This window comes from Nanorana parkeri, unplaced genomic scaffold, assembly GCF_000935625.1.
Source record: "Nanorana parkeri isolate BGI_ZX_2015 unplaced genomic scaffold, ASM93562v1 scaffold811, whole genome shotgun sequence".
Taxonomy (NCBI): domain Eukaryota; kingdom Metazoa; phylum Chordata; class Amphibia; order Anura; family Dicroglossidae; genus Nanorana; species Nanorana parkeri.
Window position 1 is genome coordinate 332,409 of NW_017307079.1, and position 2,386 is coordinate 334,794.

At 43.2% G+C, this 2,386-nt stretch overlaps 1 protein-coding gene across 1 annotated transcript in view; it reads right to left on the bottom strand.

Moving 5' to 3' along the window:
- The window catches only part of KIAA1107 (KIAA1107 ortholog), a 60,475-nt gene that overhangs the window by 46,609 nt on the left and 11,480 nt on the right, over positions 1-2,386 (bottom strand). The window contains exons 7-8 of the mRNA XM_018565085.1: positions 2,236-2,316; positions 1,710-1,806 (exon numbers count right to left, since the gene is read on the bottom strand). Coding sequence (XP_018420587.1) covers positions 1,710-1,806; positions 2,236-2,316 — 178 coding nt within the window. The remainder of the gene's footprint in view (positions 1-1,709; positions 1,807-2,235; positions 2,317-2,386) is intronic.

Consider the following 2,386-nt stretch of genomic DNA (forward strand, 5'->3'; position numbering starts at 1 on the left):
AAGATTCCTGGAAACAGAGTTATCAGGTAATCAACTCATGTTTTCCCCAGTCATCTTCCAGGACAGCCATCGAGAGGATCAGTGAGGACAAATCTTACCTCCTAGGGTGGGACCACAGCCTGCAGGACTTTCCTGCCAAACGCCTGGTCTTGTTGAGTCATAAGGTCCAGCCTGTAGTGCCTGACGAATGTCTGGAAGCTGGACCACGTGGCTGCTCTGCAGATCTGTTCTGGAGTAGCCCTTGCTTGCTCTGCCCAGGACGTAGCCCATGCTCGAGTCGAGTGTGCCGTGAGCGAACCTGGCAGCACCAAGGTTCGGTGCTTTGTAGGTGTCAGTTATGGCCATTTTAATCCACCTGGCAATCGTGCTTTTAGTGGCCCTGTTCCCCCTAGTGGGAGGACTGCCCCCTTCAGGTCTAGAATCAGACCTGTTGTGACCATGTGGTAGTGAAGCAGTGTAGCTTAGGGTGCAAAGTAAGGCTTTAAGCCCTCACAGAACCCAACTGCTGGTAATATATGTAAGGTCGGATGGCTTGAAGTGACCAAGTCACAGTAGCCAGGTAGCAGGAAGGAACCAAAGATCTGAGTTCCATGTGGCTCCTTGGAAAGTGAGAGAGCAGCAGGAAGGAGCTTCCTCAACCCTGAATGGTGGGAAAGAGCACTGAGCTTTTGCACAACACTGCACCCAAAGGATAACGATAGCACTCACTCTCTTAAGGTGCCCAGCGGTAAATCTTCAGAGACAGGGAAAGCACAGGCAAACCTGTAAATTATATGCATTTTATTTGTGTATTTAGTTGTTCGTCAGGATTCCACCTTTAAAGTGACACTAAAGAAGCGCGAGATGCAGACTCGGAGGCAGAACTCGAGATGTACACGTGTTCTCGGCCAGTATTCAGAAAGTATTGAATCCACGGGCTGGTGGACACTGGTAACTTTAAGGGTATGTTCAGATCTGCAAACGGAGCGCATTTTTACCACGTTCCGGTGCGTTTTTTATTGCTTAAAATGGGCTTTCAAGTGCGTTTGCATCCATTTCCATGCGTTCCAGACCAGAGAAAAATGCAGACAAGCAGTATTTGTTTTGTCTGGATCTGAGCAGACTGCGCTGGTGTGAACGGAGCCCAGAAATCCCATTGGGATACTTTTTTTGTCCTAGAAAAAAAAAACTGTTCTGGTCTGAAAAAGGTTCGGACATGGTGCAAACAAGCACTGAAGGATTCATCCTTCACTGTCCAAAATCAGTAGTAGGCAATCCCAGAAGTAGTAGTAGGCAATCCCAGAATGCTACTACAAACAAACATTATTAGCAAACACGGAAATAAGCCTAAAAGTGAGAAATGTCTTCTGGGTATAAGTGAAGGTAAAACAATGCACTTCTAATTTTGGGCTAGTAACAACAGTACATTTGTCAATTTAAAAAGGTCCTGACAATGGTACTTGAATGAGCAAAAGTTTGGAAGCAGACTTGTTTTTAGGAGGTACTTATGTAAATTAATGGTAACAGATTATAGATTTAGCACATCATGATTAAAATTGCTATCATTTTTATTCAACACAAAATAAAAAAACATTGATACACCAAACCTCAAGATAATAAAACACCACTTCAGGCCACGATTGTCAGGGTATGCTAGGGCCTGTAGATGCACATCAACTGGAAATGACTTTCACCTGGATAAAGTTCATACAAGTTCACAGTACAAGTACCTTAATAAAGAATCTGCAGTAGTCTCTCTTCAAAACATACACAGCAACTTCTTTCAACCCTTCCATTCCATACATGTCAGCGATCGAGAGAATCTGACTGCAAGAGAAATCAAAACATAGCTTAAGACTTTGATCTCTATACTACAGAAGAATTTTGTTTCTTTTAGTGAAAACGCATTATTTTTATTTGTTATATACAACGCTCAAGCTTCAAAGATCACAGTAGTTTGTCTCATTTCTTAATGGGTCTCTAATAAGAACTGTCTGTACTACCCACATAGCAAAAGTCTGATTTAAACATCCATCTTGTAACTGTCCATTTCTAGGGCAGGTCTCGTTGTGACTGAAGCCTACAGGGCACACTGTTCCTGGTCTTTCAACAAAAGTCCGGCACTGCCGTGCTGAGATAAGCAATTCATGTCCTAGAAACAAGGGGGTAAAAAGGGTCACGGCGTCTGCTGTGACCATGTGGGAACCGAGCCTCCGCTCTTATGCGTCTCCAGCGTGAGGCAGCCTCTGAACTTACCCAGGATCAGTGGTTTTAGGAAGATCCATTATTCCTCCATATATGAAATGCATGATGATGGTCATATCTGCTTGTTTCACACTGAAGAATAAAAATATATTTAAAAAAAAAGGTCAAAAAGACAGGCAGAGATTTTATATAGATATAAATA